This window comes from Macaca mulatta, chromosome 12 (genome assembly GCF_049350105.2).
Source record: "Macaca mulatta isolate MMU2019108-1 chromosome 12, T2T-MMU8v2.0, whole genome shotgun sequence".
Classification (NCBI taxonomy): domain Eukaryota; kingdom Metazoa; phylum Chordata; class Mammalia; order Primates; family Cercopithecidae; genus Macaca; species Macaca mulatta.
In genome coordinates, this window is record NC_133417.1 from 23,679,936 (window position 1) to 23,694,773 (window position 14,838).

At 35.8% G+C, this 14,838-nt stretch overlaps 1 protein-coding gene across 2 annotated transcripts in view; it reads right to left on the reverse strand.

Moving 5' to 3' along the window:
• Window positions 1–14,838, reverse strand: part of ACTR3 (actin related protein 3) — a 71,750-nt gene that overhangs the window by 40,692 nt on the left and 16,220 nt on the right. For both annotated transcript variants that reach the window (XM_015109946.3, XM_077956869.1), the window contains exons 2-3: window positions 7,424–7,479; window positions 3,627–3,751 (exon numbers count right to left, since the gene is read on the reverse strand). In XM_015109946.3, coding sequence (XP_014965432.1) covers window positions 3,627–3,751; window positions 7,424–7,479 — 181 coding nt within the window. The remainder of the gene's footprint in view (window positions 1–3,626; window positions 3,752–7,423; window positions 7,480–14,838) is intronic.

Here is a 14,838-nt window from a genome sequence, read left to right on the forward strand (position 1 = left end):
GAATAAAGGATACAAAATTACAGCTGGATAGGAAGAATAAGTTCTAGTGTTCTATAGCACTATAGGACGACTACAGTTAATTTATTATATATTTTTAGATAGAACAGAGAATTCTGAGTATTCTCAACACAAAAAATAAATGTTTGAGGTAAATATGCTACTTAAATTGACTTGATCACCAAACATTGTACATATCAAAACATCAATACGTACTCCATAAATATGTACAATTATTATATGACAAGTAAAAATTTTTCAAAAGCCAGGTGCAGTGGCGCATGCCTGTAATCCCACACTTTGGGAGGCCAACGTGGGAGGGTCACTTGAGCCCAGGAGTTTGAGACCAGCATGGGCAACAGAAGGCGACCCTGTTTCTACAAAAAATAAAATAAAAGGCCGGATGCAGTGGCTCACACCTGTAATCCCAGCACTTTGGGAGGCCAAGGTGGGCAGATCACCTAAAGTCAGGAGTTCAAGGCCAGCCTGGCCAAATGGTGAAACCCCATCTCTACTAAAAACACAAAAAATTAGTCGGGCGTGGTGGCACATGCCTGTAATCCCAGCTACTCAGGACGCCGAGGCAGGAGAATCGCTTGAACCCAGGAGGTGGAGGTTGCAGTGAGGTGAGATCATGCCACTGCACTCCAGCCTGGGAGATAGAGCAAGACTCCATCTCAAAAATAAAAATAAAATAAATTAGTGAGACATGATGGCACACGCCTGTGGTCCCAGCTACTCAGGAAGCTGAAGTGTGAAAATCTCTTGAGTCCAGAAGTTTGAGGCTGCAGTGAGCTGTGATTGTGCCACTGCACTGCAACCTGAGTAACAAAGTGAGACACTGTCTCAAAAAAATAAAATAATTTTTAGATGTTTCTCCTTTAAATTTCTCAATTTCAGCAGATAAGGGATAAAAAGACTATCTCAGAGCTGGGAATTACCCTCAATTGATACATCTAGCTTATCACCAATATCCCATTAATCACGCCCTGTTACTCTTTAATTATCCACTGTTTTCCCCTTGTCAAAACCAACAAAAATTTCCTATAAATCTAATCAGACTTTTATTTAACTACCATTTACAAGAACAAAAAGTAAATATAGGAAGTAGGGTACCGTGTTACATGACCCAATGAGGACGTAATAATCAGAATCCCTACAATATAGGAAAGTTTACAAGACTTCCAGGTTTTTTTCCATAAATAAATGGCAAGAACAAAAAAGAAAAGAAACATAACACACGGGGAAAAGAACCTACAGATAAAAAGATACTTAAGAGATTTATCAACTAAACCCAGTGAGTAGACCACATTTTAATGCTGATTCAAATAGAATAACCAATATAGAAAATAATCAAAGAAATTTAAGCAATAACTAGATATCATGTAAAGAAACTACACACTAAATTAAGGTGTCACATTTTTCTTTTTTAGAAGTCTTCATATTTAAGAGTTAAATATTTGTAAGTGAAATAGTATGTACAATTTACTTCAAAATAATTGGAGGCTGGGGGTGGAAAGATTATAGACAAAATGAGATTGTCCAAAGATGATAACCGCCAAAGTTGTGTGTACGCACACAGGGGTTCATGATATTATTTTCTCTTCTTTGACATGTGAAGTTTTCTACAATAAAAGTTAAATGTCTGCGTGTGTGATTGCACATACACAATTTCCATTTCTTTCTATTCCTACTGCCGTCACTAATATCTCTTGCTTAGACTACAGCAATAGTCAATTATCTGGTTTCCCCAGAATCATGCTTATCTTACCCAAATAATTTCTCTTCATTGCTACGTGGCCTGAGTAATCTTTTATAAGTAAAAATAGCCAACATATACAGAGTAATCATTATGTTCAAAGCAGTAGAGTATAACAATTTCTTTATACACATCTCCTTAAGCCTTTTAACAATCCTGGGCCAGGCGTGGTGACTCACATTTATAATCCCAGCACTTTGGCAGGCCAAGGGGACAAATTGTTTGAGCCCAGGAGTTCAAGACCAGTCAACATGATGAAACCCCATCTCTACCAAAAATACAAAAAATTAGCCGGGCCTGGTGGCATGCATCTGTAGTCCAAGCTATTTGGGAGGCTGAGGTAGGAGGATCACTTGAGCCTGGGCTATCAAGACTGCAGTGAGTCATGTTCACGCCATTGAACTCTATCCTGGGTAACAAAGTGAGGCTCTGTGTTAAAAAAAAAAGAAAAGAAAAGAAAAGAAAAAAAATCCTGAAGTACTAATAACATCTCCATTTTACAGACGAAGAAATCAAAATTAAGAAAGATTAAGTCACTGAATGATATCACAAAGTTAGAAATTAGCATAGACAGGATTCAAGTTCAAACAGGTAGATTCCAATATTTGCACTTTAAGCGCAAAAATTATTCCTCTAGGTATATTCATTAATGTTACCTATAGGATAGGGTTCAAATTCTTTAGCATGGTCTCACAACACTTACAGTGCTCTTTCCTGGCCTACCTATCCAGCCTCCTCACTTCTTTCTACCTCATTCTCCATGCTTCAGGCATATTGGTCATGCATTTCTAGTCTCCCTCATATGGTAAAGCCTCTTCATATATTGGTTTCTCTACCTAAAACAACTCAGCCTGCCTACCTCAGCAGCTAACTCCTATTTTATTCTTCAAGCCTCAGCTTAAAGATTTACTCCTCGAGGACATTCCTGAATCCCCACACTAGGTTAGCTACTCCTGTAATACATGTCCAGAGCACTTTGTGTATGTTTCCCTTTTTCTAATCCCCAACACACTTGTAATTATTTCTTCAATGTCTTCCACCACATTATAATAGCCTTGAAGTCCACCACATTATAATAGCCTTGAACCCAGGGGAATTATTTTTCTTACACACCATTTTACTCATGATACTTGGCAAAGTATTTTACAAAGTATTTATTAGTTGTTCATTAATAAATAAATTATGAGAAGGGAAGAAGTACAAAGGAGGATATTTACAAACCAGACAAAGTCAATGTCAAAAAATAAGATGATAAAGGTCAGAATAGCATTTATTTATTTGCGGGATTGGAGTAGTGACTGTGTGAACAAGTACAAGGAAAGCTTCAGGGTTACTAGATTTGTTCTGTATCTCTACCTGTTATGATTACAGTCATAAAAATTCTTCAAACTATATAATTAACACTTACATACTTACACTTCAAATAAAAGAGGGAAGGAAAAGGGTAAAAAAGAAAAAGGAAAAAGAAAAAGAGGGAGAAACAGAACAGCACTTACAGATGGCATAAGCTTCAAAAAAGAGAAAAATGGTATAGGTTTGAATAAAGACGTGGAAGAAATGTTTGCAGAAGTAGCAATGTGGAAGTAAAGCTAATTTTATTGAGAGCCCTGAGATCCAGTGGGTGTGGAAAAATAATAACTGCTCATTTGAAAGGGCTAAATTTTTCCTCCTAGGGGTTATTAAAAAAAGAAAAAGAAAAAAAAAGCAAAGTCAAAGCAACAGGGAAGGATGCCACAGGGAAAAAGAAATTTCTACTGAGAAGAGGTTTGAGGATATTAATAAGATCTATTATAGAGTGTATTCCAGAGGGCACAAGCATTGAACAAACTAATTTTTGAAAATGTTATTTATACAAATCATGAAAACATACCTTTGTTGCATATGTAGGTTTTTCTATTGCTTCATCACCAATGAAGAAGTCTAGGTCATCAACACCTTTCATCACCCTCCTCTGAGCTTGATCACCCACTTTTGCTGACTCCTTAATAGCAATACCTTTAAAATAAGTAAGACATGTCAAATAATTAATCTTCTTCAAATGAGACAAACTTTTACCTTATACTTCTTCCATTACAAAGTGCTACAAAGTAAAACATGACCTAGCATATTTAAATTGTCAAACTAATTCACAAAAACCATAAGAAACTAGTAACAAAATTCATTTTACACAATGAAACCTCAACTCCCACTCAGAGACAAGGACTCAAATGCAAAAAGCCAAAAAAAAAAAAAAAAAAATCTGTGTGAATGTTTCAAATATATATTTCTTAAATTATAAAAATCCTCTTTAGATTCTGAGTAAAACTGTAATCCCACCAAGTCCACATATGCTTGATGAACAACTGGAAAGAAAAAACTGAAAAACACAAATGAGAAAAAAACTTCAAGGATAATTTTTTCAACTTTCTTTATATCTCTACCCTATCACTATTGGGTCTAGTAATACTGATTGGGTCTAGTAATAGTAATTACTATTGTGGTCTAGTAATTTAAATGTAATACAGATCTGTTAAACTACATACACAAAAGGAAATCTGAATTCATTTAGGTAAAACCCACAACAATATCCTTAAATAATTTCAGAAATCCAGCATACAGTTTCAAAGCTAAAACTTGTTATGTATTTTTAGATTAAGTTATAAATGTATGCATCCTTCAAGTTCAGTTCTTCATTCAAAATAATTGTCTGAATGCACTTAAACTGATCTGGCATGCAACTGTTACTTTCATTTAGTAACAGCTATATCCTTAAGAAAGTGAGCAGAAAATAACTGGAAGAAAAAACATTTTAAATCCACTATCTAGTCCTTCTAAATGCCAGAAATTCTTTCTAGCAATTTACTTATAATGTACATAGACATCCGGGTGGCTCACTATAAATTTCCTAAAAATAAATATACGTGTATATAAAAAAAAGCCTGGAACCAGTCGCATAGGCTTTCCAGATCAAATATCAATACTCATCAGTAAAAGATAGTGGCAATGTCTTTATCTGCTAATTATAAACACTGTACCTGCAGCATTAAAACTGGGTAAGAAAAAACACTCAAGAATCAAAAACTTTCTTATACCAGGCAAACGAATTTTTAACATACTGCAACAAGTCATAGCAAAGACTTCATATTTTGGCAGAGAGATAAAATAAAAAATGAATTCAACAGCGATGAAATCCAATGGTTCAAACAATCAAGATTATGTAGGCCTCCAATAAAAAGTTAACACAGCCATTTAAGAATATAACCAAAACCAATTTTGCTAAGATGGCAGAAATAACTTTAGTAGTCTCCTGAAACAATCATAACAAAAGATTATACACAAAAGGTTAAAAGCCATCAGCATTGTTACAGGTTGAATTGTGCACCCCCAAAAAGATATGTTGAAGTCCTAACCCCCAGTACCTCAGAATGTAACTATGTTTGGAAACAGAGTCTTCTCAGTTAAAACGAGATTATCAAGGTGGCCCCTAATCCAATATGACTAGTATCCTCATAGAAAGGGAAAATTTGAACACAGACACACAGAAGGATGATGATCTAAAGATACACAGCAAGAAGACAGCCATGTGACTGGAGTGATGCCTCTACCAGCCAAGGATCCTGAGGAAACCTCAGAAGCTAGAAGACACCAGCAAGACCACGATCCTGCTGCCGCATTGATTTTGTACTTCTGGACTCCAGAATTGTAAGTTTCTGTTGTTTTCAGCCAACTAGGTTTTGGTACTTTGTTACGGTAGCTTAAAGAAACCAGTAAGTACATACACAATGGTCTAACACTAAACTGAAATACAACTAAAGTCAAGTACTAGCCCAAAGAAGTACCTCTACATTAGTCAGCAATAAAGCCAACATGTATCACTGAATTCTTAAAACAGACAAAAAAAAAAAATCAATGTATTGACATATAAATGTGGGAAAAACTATGAAGAAAAGCAAACCTGTTCTTCATGTTCAGCAGACAACAAACATGCATGAATAAAATATTTAAAAGGTAATAATAAAGGTCACTAGACTCACATGAATGAGCTGTTTCATCAGTATCACCTAAAATCCATTCTGGGTTTTAAAAAAGTGTTAGATTTAAGTAGTAGCCTAAGTTCTTACATCATTGATTTCTAGAAAAGTGTATCAAAATATGAGAAATGCAAAAGTCAAATAAGTTGGTTTCTAGAAAGTAAGGAGTGGATAAAAACCCTAAAAACATTTCCCCTTTTAGGTGCAATTTTGACAGTGTATTTCTATTTCTATTTTTTATTTTTTATTTTATTTTTTTTTTTTTTTGAGACTGAGTCTTGCTCTGTCACCCAGCCTGGAATGCAGTGGTGTGGTCTCAGCTCACTGCAACCTCCACCTCCCGGGTTCAAGTGATTCTCCTGCCTCAGCCTCCTGAGCAGCTGGGATTACATGTGCGCACCACTATGCATGGCTAATTTTTGTATTTTTAGTAGACACGGGTTTCAACATGTTGGTCAGGCTGGTCTCGAACTCCTGACCTCGTGATTCGCCTGCCTCGGCCTCCCAAAGTGCTGGGATTACAGGCGTTGAGCCACCGCACCCGGCCAGTGTTATTTCTTTAATGTTACACATTTAATTTTGTTCTTACTACACAAATGACACAACAGTTGACCTCTTGTGTCCAATGAATACTCAAGCGATACTAAAGATCCAGTTTTTGGCAAAGCATAACAATACCTATCTTATTCTCAACCTCATTGATTCTGAAACATACACTGCTTTCATTACTCTCTACATATTCATTTCTCCATTTTCCTATTTTCATAAATGAGTAACAATGAAATACAAAAAATTCAGTCACATAAATAAGACTGTGAAAAATTAGTGACACTCTCAAAATTAAAATATCTAGGAGTGAGAATCATCAAGCAATGGCTCAAAAGGTTTGTCATTTGGTATGCAAAAGTTTTAATTTGGATGTAAGACAAATAGATCAGAAGTGTTACTATATTATGTACAAAAAACGTGAACTGCTTGCAAGTCAAAAGTGTAAAACTACGTTCATCGAGGAACAGATCTATGCTAACAAACAAGAGCACTAACAAACCAATGTCAGAATATTTTTTAAAAACTACTGAAAGTTAATGGTCAGCTTAAGCAAGATTAACAAAAACAGGATAAAACAAAAATACTCTAAAGACATAATATACAACAGTATGGTTATAGGATATTAGAAAATAGCTGAGGTCAACATCTCTAAAGGTGAGATACTGTCCTTCCATCCTTATTTTGAAACATGGACACTCAGTGAGGATGTCAACAGATATAGGCCTTGCAAAAAGTAGTCATATCCACAAACCAAAGGACAGTCTTCATAGGTATATGATGAGGAATAGACTACTTGATAATTAGTTATACCCACATACTATTAACTACGGTATCACCCTAAAAATGGGGGTACTGTTTTATTATCAGTTCATTTCTTTTTTTCTTTAAAAAGAGATATTTGGTAGACAAGGCAAATGGGGAGCTAAACAGAAAGCTGAAATGAATGGTCAGAGGTACAATAATGAGGCTACACTTAAGAACTTAGCAAATCATGTTTTTAAAGGACTAAATCTTACAGGACTTCAGAACTGATTACTTCTTTTACTTAAATTATAAGGGAAGGAGATATTTTAAATCAGCTCATTTGTGGCTTAAAAGAAATACTTACAGGAAGGGATGATAAACTGTGGTTCTGTATTTCCAGCATATCCTAGTTTTGTATACCTGCAAAACAAAATAATTTATAAGATTTCACTAATATTTTAGCAATTACACATTTATTTCTTGGAATTTCATTTGTTATGAAGTGAGATTCCATCGTAGGTAAATAATATACCAAACTCCATAGTTTCACTTCATTTAACCACACTTTCACAATTGTATCAAAATTATAAATGCCTAGAGCTTTTGAAAAGAAATTCCACTTCAAGAAATTGATCCTTCAGGAATATATGTGAAATAATATACAACCAAGGTCATTAGCTACAATCTTGCTTCTAACAGCAAAAGACTGGAAATAACAATCAAACTGGAAACTATTGAAATATGCTAAGTTTATACTATGGAACATTATGCAGCTACAAAACACAGACTGAGGAAGCTCTTAGTACAGCGATATGAAACAATTTCCAAAATGTATTACTAATTGAACAAAGACACAGAATAATGTATCAAGTATGGTATATCTGTATAAAAGTAATGGGGAGGAGTAAAAACATATAAAATATTTTGTATAGGCACAAGATATCTCTAGAAGACTATACAAGAATAATTTTGGTTGTCTCCAAAAAAGGGAACTGGGGAGGTGATGAACAGAAATGAGAGGGAGATTTTTTTCACTGTACATCATTTCATACCAAATTAAATATTTAATGTTTTGTCACAGCAGATTTGGCCTATATTCTTCTAACAAAATAACAACAACATAAATAAGGATCAGATATTATAAAAGCTGAGCTCTGACAAGCAGTATGTGGGGGCTACTTAGGAGATAGCTGGACACTTTCTAGCTATGTGGGAAAAGCTATTAACTGTAAGCAGGCTTTAAAGAGAATATAACATTTTATTTTATTCCATATTCAAACTCACTGCTAAATAGCAGACAAGTAATTGCTGTGACATTCTTGGACTCTTAATATCTGTAGAATCTTTTTTTCTAAGATAAAATGGAAAAAAAAAAAAAAAAAAAACTTACTGGGCTACAGAGGTTTGAGACCAGCCTGGCCAACATGGTGAAACACCCTCGCTACTAAAACTATAGAAATTAGGCTGTGAGCAGCGGCTCGTGCCTGTAATCCCAGCACTTTGGGAGGCTGAGGCAGGTGGATTACTTGAGGACATGAGTTCAAGACCAGCCTGACCAACATGAGTAAACCCCCAACTCTACTAAAAATACAAAATTAACCAGGCGTGGCGGTGGACACCTGTAATCCCAGCTACTTGGGAGGCTGAGGGAAGAGAATCGCTTGAACTCAGGAGGTGGAGGTTGCAGTGAGCCGAGATCACACCATTGCACTCCAGCCTGGGAGACAGAATGAGACTCTGTCTCACAAAATAAACAAATAAATAAATAATACCTTTGGGGAATATTTTAGCCTCTAAATTAAGTTCAAGAACTGAGTGTGCCAAGGCCGAGGAGAGACGATCACTTAAGGTAAAGAGTTCGAGACCAGCTTGACCAACATGGGAAACCCCATCTCTATTAAAATACAAGAATTAGCAGGGCGTAATGGCAGGCGCCTGTAATCCCAGCTACTCAGGAAGGTGAGGCAGGAGAATTGCTTGAACCCATGAGACGGAGGTTTCGGTGAGCCAAGATCATGCCACTGTATTCCAGCCTGGGTGACTGAGCAAGACTTTGTCTTAAAAAAAAAAAAAAAAAAAAAAAGGGTGTGCCAAATAGAGTAAATCATCAAAAATAAGGGGAAACCGTAATCTGTTTAAAAAAAAAAAAAAAAAAGTGATATTGGTCTACTGACTAACCTCTTCAACAGTTCCCCACTGTCCATGTTTTTTAAAACAAAACAAAACAAAAATTTCCTTGTAAGGTACACAAAAAAGTCCATTTATTATTTGGCCTCTGACCTCTCCCAGCTGCCCTGACACCACATTAAACTCCTTAACCATAAAAACAGCTGACAATTTCTCAACACTCCAACCCATTTCATGCCACCAAGCCACTATTAACACTGCTCCTACTATGTTAGGTGCTCTCCTTCCCATCCAGTATAGTTTAATACCTTACCGGTGGACAAATGGAACTGACTAGTATACTATATGAAAATAAAAACTTGTTTAATACAAGGCAGTCTAAAACTGTTGAACTAAAACACTCTATCTAAAAGCCTACTACTATCTGACCAATACTTAGTGAATTATTAACACCTAACTATTCCTTGGTCTGATCCCATATATTAATCTCTCTACTTTTATTTGTCACCACTGCAATTCAAGTTGCTATATCCAACAATACCCTAAAACAGGACAAAACAGTATTTTCAACTCTAGAACTCCTACAAAGGACAAGAGAATAATATACCTAAAAACCAATGCTCAAATTGTTTTTTCCTCTGCTTTCACACCACCACCACAACAATCAACACAGAAGACTTCCGTGACCAAATGTGTGGAGGGTTTCTCCCAACACCAAATGTGTGCAGGGTCTCTCCCAACAACAAAAAAGCAATCAGTTCTTCCGTGGACACCAGCTGGGTGTTCTGCAATTCAATTCCAGTACTATCTACCTGGAGATAGCATCAGAATTCACAGGTTGAAGGTTCAGTCCCCAAGACTGCCCCTCTTCTTCAGACACCAGTCACAAGCCCCAGCCTCTGGAATTTCTGACTCACCAGCTTGAAGATGAACTCTTTGAGTTCAATTAATTTGCTAAAGTGGCTCACAAAACTCAGAGAAACACATTAGCTGGTTTACTATAAATAATATTACAAAGCATACAGATAAAGACACACACAGGGTGAGGTGTGTGGGAAGAGACGTGGACGTTCCACACCCTCTCGAGCGTACCACCCTCCCAGAACTTCCACGTGTTCGGCTATCTGAAAGCTCTCCAAATCCTGTCCTTTGGGGTTTTTATAAAGGCTTCAGTGCAGACAGGATTGATTAAACCATTGTTCATCAACTTAACCTTCAGCCCCAGTGGTTGGAGGGTGGGGCTGGAAGTCCCAATTCACTAATCATGCCTCGGTCTTTCAAGTGACCAGCCCCATCTTGAAGTTACCTAGGGGCTGCCAGCCAACAGTCATCCCATTAGCACTCAAACAGACATCACTTTGGAGTTTCTAAGAATTTTAGGAGTTGTATGTCTGAAAACAGGGTTGAAGACCAAATATGTATTTCCCAATTTCAAACGGCCTAACTCAAAAATCTTCAAATGATGCTCTATTGCCTACAAGATTAAGTACAAGCTTGTTTCCATTTCTGTAAAATTATTCATTGTAAAATTGTTCCTAAAGGTCCATCCACATGAACAATTATATCATTCTCTGATTCCTGCAGCTGAATATTAAAGTTCTCCATAATCATTTCCAATTTTTATAAGCATCTGCTATCACTCGCTTACATAAACCCAGTTCTAAGCTTAACTACACCTGCTACTCTTTCTTCCCCTGTATCTTGTCCATTCCCCCTCCCCCACATTATCTACGCTCACACTGCACCCGCTTTAAAAAAAAAAAAAAAAAAAAAAAAAGAAAAGCTTTTATCACAACTTAAAACTTCTCCAGGAAGTCTTTCTTGATCATTTTAACTATCAGGCATCCTTTCTTTCAATTACTCTTCATTTCAACTACAAGTCACACATATTTTTATGTGTGTAAATACCATCTCCTAAATACAACAGTCATATTTGAAGTACAGACCACACTGCAGTAGAAATTCCCTTAAGAAACATTCATTTAACTAGCTTACCAGACTGATCAAGACCCCATTCCTGGCCAAAATCGAATTTCCTAGGCTGAGTATATTCATCAATGAATTACTTTCATAATAAACACCAAAAGAATCGAATGAACCTAATACAAAACAGTCAATACATAAAACAAATATGCTATTCCCAAAACACAAAAATAAATGCATATGGTATCCAACTGTATGGATATACCGTAATTTACTTAATTACCTCTAATGCATTTTAAATGCCACAGCAAAATAATCCACTACATTTTGGGGAGCAGCAACTAACGTTCTACTACCTTAGATTTAAATTTTTAATATCCCAAGAGAACTAAATCATGTAAAGTCTGTCTACATTAGTTCTGCAGACTGCTAAATTACAGCATTTGATAATAATCAAAGACAACAGTATTTTCACCAATTCTTAAAAAATATGAGGGGAAATATCACAGTTTACTTAACTTTATAAATTGCTTAGACTCTAAAAACTAATTTGGTTCCTGGCTCAAAAAAAAAAATGTGGTACAGGATACAATCTAAAAAAATAAAGTTATCTCCTAAACTTTTAAAAAAGGTTTGAAGGCTCAACCTTCAAAACTCACATTTTCTCCATCAGGGAGGAAAGTGCTGAATGACCAAAAAACATCACTCTTTAAAACCACTTGTCTTATATTATTAGCAAACTTTAAAAATTAAGATTTGAAACTAAAAAAAAAAAACCACAAGTCAAAGTTCAGAGAACAAGCATACAGAAAATACACTGCAATAATTTTAAAAATAAGAATAGAACCGTAGAAATCTGAGACTAAAAAAAATACTTTTTAACACTCATATAAAAATATTTTAACGCTCATATAGGAGATACGAAACATTTAAGGACAAGAAGAGATTTAAAAGTTGAGTCCAGAAAGACCTGAAGGAAATGCTGAACTGAGTTAAAAGGATACAATGGGACAACGTATATCCCCAACCATTTTCAAATTAACACAAGTAAAATACAGTAGTATTAGAGAAGCACAGTCAAGTAAACTGGAGGGGATTTAGGTACAGCTATATAAGTTTTGCTTACAAACTTCATTTGAATTTTCTTTATAATAATAAGAAAAAAGAAAAAAAATGAGAAAGTATATTAAATACTAAATTTGTTTAAAACTTCAAAATAAAAGCTTTTCAAATGTAAACTAGCCTCCATTAACCTACCAATTCTATTGAGTTTTACACATGAAATAACTACATATTATTAAGATATTTTTATGGACTCTAAAAATTAGATAGTCACCATAAAGAAGAAATTTTGTACAAGCAGATGGTAGAAGAGTTTTTCTCGCTTTTTCTTTGACTAAAACAAAAAACTGTTGCCTAACAATTAATTGGCACTTGACATATGAACTTTTAAAATTATAATTTAAGGATGTAATCACTATGTTTAAATTCAAGGCTCTTGTTTTTTGTTTTGTTTTCTTTTTTTTGAGACAGTTTTGCTCTTGTTGCCCAGGCTAGAGTGCAATGGCGAGATCTCGGCTCAGCGCAACCTCCACCTCCCAGGTTCAAGCGATTTTCCTGCCTTAGCCTCCCAAGTAGCTGGGATTACAGGCATGAGCCACCATGCCTGGTCAATTTTGTACTTTCAGTAGAGATAGGGTTTCTCCATGTTGGTCAGGCTGGTCTCCAACTCCCGACCTCAGGTGAGCGGCCGGCCTCAGCCTCCCAAAGTGCTGGGATTACAGGTGTCAGCCACCACGCCTGGCCACAACCCGCTTTTAACCTTACTTTTCCAAAATAAATTTTTGCTTTGAATTTATAAATCCTACCAGTGTAATTTATTTTTCCATAGCCCTTGCAATTTTCTGTAAAGTTTTCCTGGATATTCATAAAGGTCATTTATGAGTTGGGTGTGATGGCTCACGCCTGTAGTCCCAGCACTTTGTGAGGCCAAAGCAGGAAGGTCACTTGAGGACAACAGGTGAACACCAGCCTGGGCAACAAGTCGAGATCTCCATCTCCACAAAAAATTTAAAAATCAGCTGGACATAGCAGCTCACACCTGTAGTCCTAGCTACTTGGGAGGCTGGGAGGATCACTTGAGCCATGGAGGAGCTATGACTGCCCCACTGCACTCCAGTTGGGCAACAGAGCAAGACCACGTCTTTAAAAAAATTATTATAAAATTACAATAAAAAATAAACAAAAAAGTAATTCATAAAAGCAGCTTCTCCCCTGCTCTAAGTTACTTTTGGCAAAAACTCTTTTTTGGACAGCTAGTAAGCAATCTGATCTCATTCCCTCCTAATAAGCTTTAAAAATAGGTTTAAATGGCTTCATTTTTTTCTTAACTTTGCCATCTGGACAACTGCATTTAGTATAGCATTCAGACTTGGGACAAACTTGCATATCTGAAAGCTATTTACCCAAATCGATCCACAGATTCAGGCAATTACCATCCAAATCCTCATAACATTTTTGCAGAAATAGAAAAATCCATCCTAAAATTCATATGACTCTCACAGCATCCTGAATAGGCAAAATAATCTTGAAAAAGAACAAAGTTGGAGATCTCACACTTTCTCATTTTAAAAGTTACTACAAAGCTATAGTGACCAAAACAGTATGGTACTGGCATAAGGACTAACAGAATAAGGAGCCCAGAAATAAACTCTCACATATATAATTAAATGATTTTTAATAAGGATGCCATAACTACTAAGATGAAAAAGGGGCAGTCTTTTGAACAAATGGTGCTGGAAAACTGGATATCCATATGCAAAAGAATGAAGTTGTACCTTTACCTTATACCATACACAAAAGTTAACTCCAAGTGGATCAGAGACCTAAACACAAGAGCTAAAACTATAAAACTCTTAGAAAAAAACATAACGTGAAAAGCTTCATGATACTAAATTTGGCTATAATCTCTTGACTATGACACCAAAGCACAAGTAACAAAAGAAAAAAAGAGAAAAACTTCATTAAAAGTAAAAACCTTCGTGTATCAAAGGACACAGTCAACACAGTGCAAAGGCAATCTACAGAATGGGAGAAAATATTTGCAAATCACTATCTGTAAGGGATTAATATCCCGAATAAAGAACAACACAACAATCGAAAAAAGCCCAACTGAAAAATGAGCAAAGAACTTGTACAGACATTTCTCCAAAGAAAATATACAAATGGCCAATAAACACATGAAAAGATGTTCAACCTCACTAATAATAAAGAAAATGCAAATCAAAACCAGAATGAAATACCACATCACACCCATTAGGATGGCTACTATCAAAAAAAAAAAACAGAAAATAACAAATGTTGGGGAAATGTAAAGAAATTGAAACCCTTGTGCAATGCTGGTGAGAGTTTAAAATGGTGCAGTGCTGTGGAAAACTATAAAATAGTTCCTCCAAAAATTAAATATACAACCCAACAATTCCACTTCTGGGTATATACCCAAAAGAACTGAAAGCAGGAACTTGAACAGGTATTTGTACATGCATGTTCATAGCAGCAATATCCGCAATAACCAAAAGGTGGAAGCAACCCAAGCATCCATCAACATGTGAATGGATAAACCAAATATGATATATACTTCCAATGGAGTATTATTCAGCCTTAAAAAGGAAACACATGATACGTGCTTACAACATGGATGAACCTTGAATACAGTAGAAGTAAAATAAA